The 3819-nt window shown below is 24.3% G+C and overlaps 1 protein-coding gene across 1 annotated transcript in view; it reads left to right on the plus strand.

Moving 5' to 3' along the window:
• The window catches only part of LOC111626287 (guanylate-binding protein 2-like), a 37859-nt gene that overhangs the window by 15495 nt on the left and 18545 nt on the right, over positions 1-3819 (plus strand). The window contains exon 6 of the mRNA XM_023369605.1: positions 2452-2538. Within this exon, the coding sequence (XP_023225373.1) occupies positions 2452-2538 (87 nt within the window). The remainder of the gene's footprint in view (positions 1-2451; positions 2539-3819) is intronic.

Here is a 3819-nt window from a genome sequence, read left to right on the forward strand (position 1 = left end):
GTATTGCTGCTCGGAGTAATGACATTTGCCTAAGTCATTTTAGAAACATTTTAAAAAGTAGGTAAAGCCAAACCTCTTTGGATAGATATTTTACCAAGCGACCTCTATCCAGTGAAAGTGCTGGTAGAAATGAAGGAAAGAAAGCAAAATGCAGTGAATAAAAATTTTTAAAAATATATATAAAACAACACTAATTTTTTTATATTTTCTAAGTTATTTTTAAGTTATTGTTACATTATGTTATGTAAGTTAAGTTTTAGTATCATTTCCCTTCTCCCTCTCCTCCGCTACCAGTTTACACCTCCACCATCGTCTATCTTCAAAGGTAAAGTGCAAATAAAACTACATTTTTTTATCAATTATTATTCTATTATGGTTATTTATACATTTACAACTTCAAAATGCATTTCTCAGTGTTTTCCTTACTAAAGTTTTTTTTTTTTTTTCAATGTACTACTTTGCTTTAATTTGAGTGTGTTTTTCATGTTGGAATGGATTATTTGGTTTTACATATAATCATATGGGGAAAAATGATTCACCTTACGACATTTTCATGATATGATCTCAGTTTAGGAATGGATTAATTTTGTATCCTGAAGTACTACTGTATCTATAAAATATATAACAATATAGATAATTTTTTAGAATAAATATAAATTTGTTCATATTTTTTTATTTAGTATTACTGGATATAAAAATTGCAATACTTATTTATAAGTACCTACAAAAAAATATAACAGAAATTTATAAAAACAATAAAAAATGTCTGTTATTACTTATATTATGATAGTTACATACATGAAATAGAAATAATTACAAAGAACTGCCTTCATTATTTTGATTTTCAAATGATATTAGTTATTTATACAGTTTTAAAGTAATTAAAAATTATAAAAATCATATATTGCAATTATTTATAATACAAAAAATATTATTTCAACAGAATGATTTGTGCGTAGCAATTAGCAATATTAGAAATAGTTCAATAACAAATAGCAACCAAATAGTTAATAATATAGTTTAGTATAAATATATCTAATTTTGTTTTAAAAATTAGTACTTTAAAAAATAACAAAACATCCAAAATTTCAAATGACATTAAAGCTTCAAATTTTAATGCTAACATTATTTTCACTGAAAGTGTATCATTTGACATTAATGTTTATTGAATAGTAGATAGTACAGCAAAACTTTCTAAATTTGATGATCTGATGTCAATTCAAAAAAGTTTGAATTGTAACTCTAATTATAAGAATCATTTAAAGGCACTTCTCAGTTTTTGATAACATATTCTCATGCATTTCTTGAATTAAACTTTTTTGATGATGATGATGATGATGATTTTAGTTATGATTTCTTCATTAAATTTTTTATCTAACTTAAATTATTTTTGAATTTATCTCTGCATTATACTGTTACCAATGGTGAGATCATAATTTTGAAGAAAAGAAAGTTCTGAATTTTGATTATTAGAGAGGTTGCGGCCGACGTTTTCAATGTGAAAACATGTACGTCAGACGTTCAGCACCACTTTCCTGTAAGCCTAGAAGTTTTACAATGGCATTTGGAATGTCAGTGGAATCATGCGGGACATTCCAAATGCCATTGTCAAACTTCTAGGCTTATAGGAAGGAGGTGCTGAATGTCTGATGTACATGTTTTCACATAGAAAACATTGTCCACAACCTCTCTATTATTTATTTTACGGGACAGTCAAGTTTTTAATTATTTTAACAGGACTCTAATGTTTTGTTTCTGTACTCTGAAATTCTCTGCTTTAATGATTCATACACATTTAAACTTAGATCAATTTGTTAAAAGTTTCAGAGATTCTTCAATACACTTATCTCACTTATTATGAATTCTAAAGTGTTTCAGATTTTAAACATAGTTTCCAATGTAGTAAAATTATTCTCACAGTACAAAGCTTTTTTACTCTGTATTGCCTCCACTTTATAAAAAAAAATGAATTCAGCCAGTTTGAAATTAGTTTGTATTATTTTCCATTATACATGCAATGAATGCACTCTAAAAAAGAAAATAACTATAGAAGTTATCATGAGGAAGATTATTCAAATACCCAGATTGCAGGAATTGTCAAGGATGCCACATCCACAGTTATTTTAAATAATTATATTAAAAAATATAAAATTATTATAAAATATATAAAGAAAAATAAAAGTACCAAAGTTTCTAATATAGGATAATTCATTTTTCAAATTATTATTATATTTCGACAATCATTCTGCAGTCCATAATTTATTGATTATTATGAAATATTCTATTCTGTTGCAAGGCAAATACTATGAAATAAATAAATTTTAAATTCATAATTTAAAATATGAAGCAATACTATCTTTTAATTATTAGAATATACTTCAATAATTAAAATTTCATTAATTGCTTTCAATAATAATTTTAAATGAAAATCTAGTTAATTAAATCTTTCAGCTGTTTGCTCTCCGATCACAAATGTCAAGATCTAAATGGACTGGAGAATTTATTCATGATTTATTGAGCTTTCCACCTCTCCTCTGGGTAAGTAAAAATGAGCAAAATAGTCAGTATTTTACTTTATATAAATATACTAAAGTATCTATTTTTTATAACATGTTTTCAAATTATGAAACAAACACTTCTGTATATGCAAACATTATACACTTGAATGTATCATAAATACCATAGTTATGACTACTGAACTTATAAACTTATATGAAAAAAACAATGACTTTTCATATTTTTTTTTTATTTACATGAATGAATATTTCACTTGGAAAATTCAAATATAATACTAAATCCAAAGAAATTTAAAACTTTTCTATCCTTTCACTAAAAGTAAATGATAACTACTTATTTGCATGAAAACATATCAGAAAATTCAGTTTTTGAAATTAATTTATGAAAAAATCTAGAGAAGAAATTATAAAATAAATGTTCTGTCTTAGCTTTTAGCCAATTATTATGAAATAATCAAAAACATGAAAACTATTGCCTTTGTATCATTAGTTTTGAATAAATTAAAGAATTAAGAAGTTTCTGTTATAAAATGCATTGACACATGAATAAAGTTTATTGATGTGTCAATGCAATTTATAGCAGAAACTTCTATTTAAACAAACAACTTTTCCCCCTAAAAAATATCAACAGGTTGAAAATGATTGGACACCTTGACTGTAATTGCGAATAACAAATTTTGGCATTTTATATATTTTGTATCTTTTTTCTTTTATTTTGAAAAAATTATTTATTTTAATATAGAAAGAGTGACTTTCCTATATTGTATCTTTGTAATTCTATGCAATTTAAACTGGCAAAATATTTAAGTAATTATATTATTTTTCTTTTCTTTCTTTCCTTTTTTATTTTTATTTTGTTTTCATGAAACTTAACAAATTAATGGCTAAACATTAATTTTATTTTAATTGGCATATTTTAGGAGAAACACATAATAACAATGCTTAAAATAACACCTCAAACTGAAATTACATCATGTTTATTGAACTTAGAATACATTGACACTAAAAAGACTAAAATTGAATTAGTGATGTATTATTATAAATGTTGATTTGATTTAGTTGAATAATTTCTGTTATTTATAAAGGAGAAATTGTATTTTCTTTTAATTTTTATATTTTTTACTTATATATGTTACAGTCAAAACCCGTTTTTAGTTAGAACGCGTTTTAACTAGTTGAAACTAGTTTATACTGAATGTCTTTGTTAAAACCCGTTTTGTCTAGTTAAAACTAGTTTTAACTCAAATTCATTTTTGACTAGCAGTAAATTCTAGTTTTAACTAGACAAAACCAAATTCATTTT

Source organism: Centruroides sculpturatus, unplaced genomic scaffold, assembly GCF_000671375.1.
Source record: "Centruroides sculpturatus isolate CEXI.00-Female unplaced genomic scaffold, Cexi_2.0 scaffold182, whole genome shotgun sequence".
Classification (NCBI taxonomy): Eukaryota; Metazoa; Arthropoda; class Arachnida; order Scorpiones; family Buthidae; genus Centruroides; species Centruroides sculpturatus.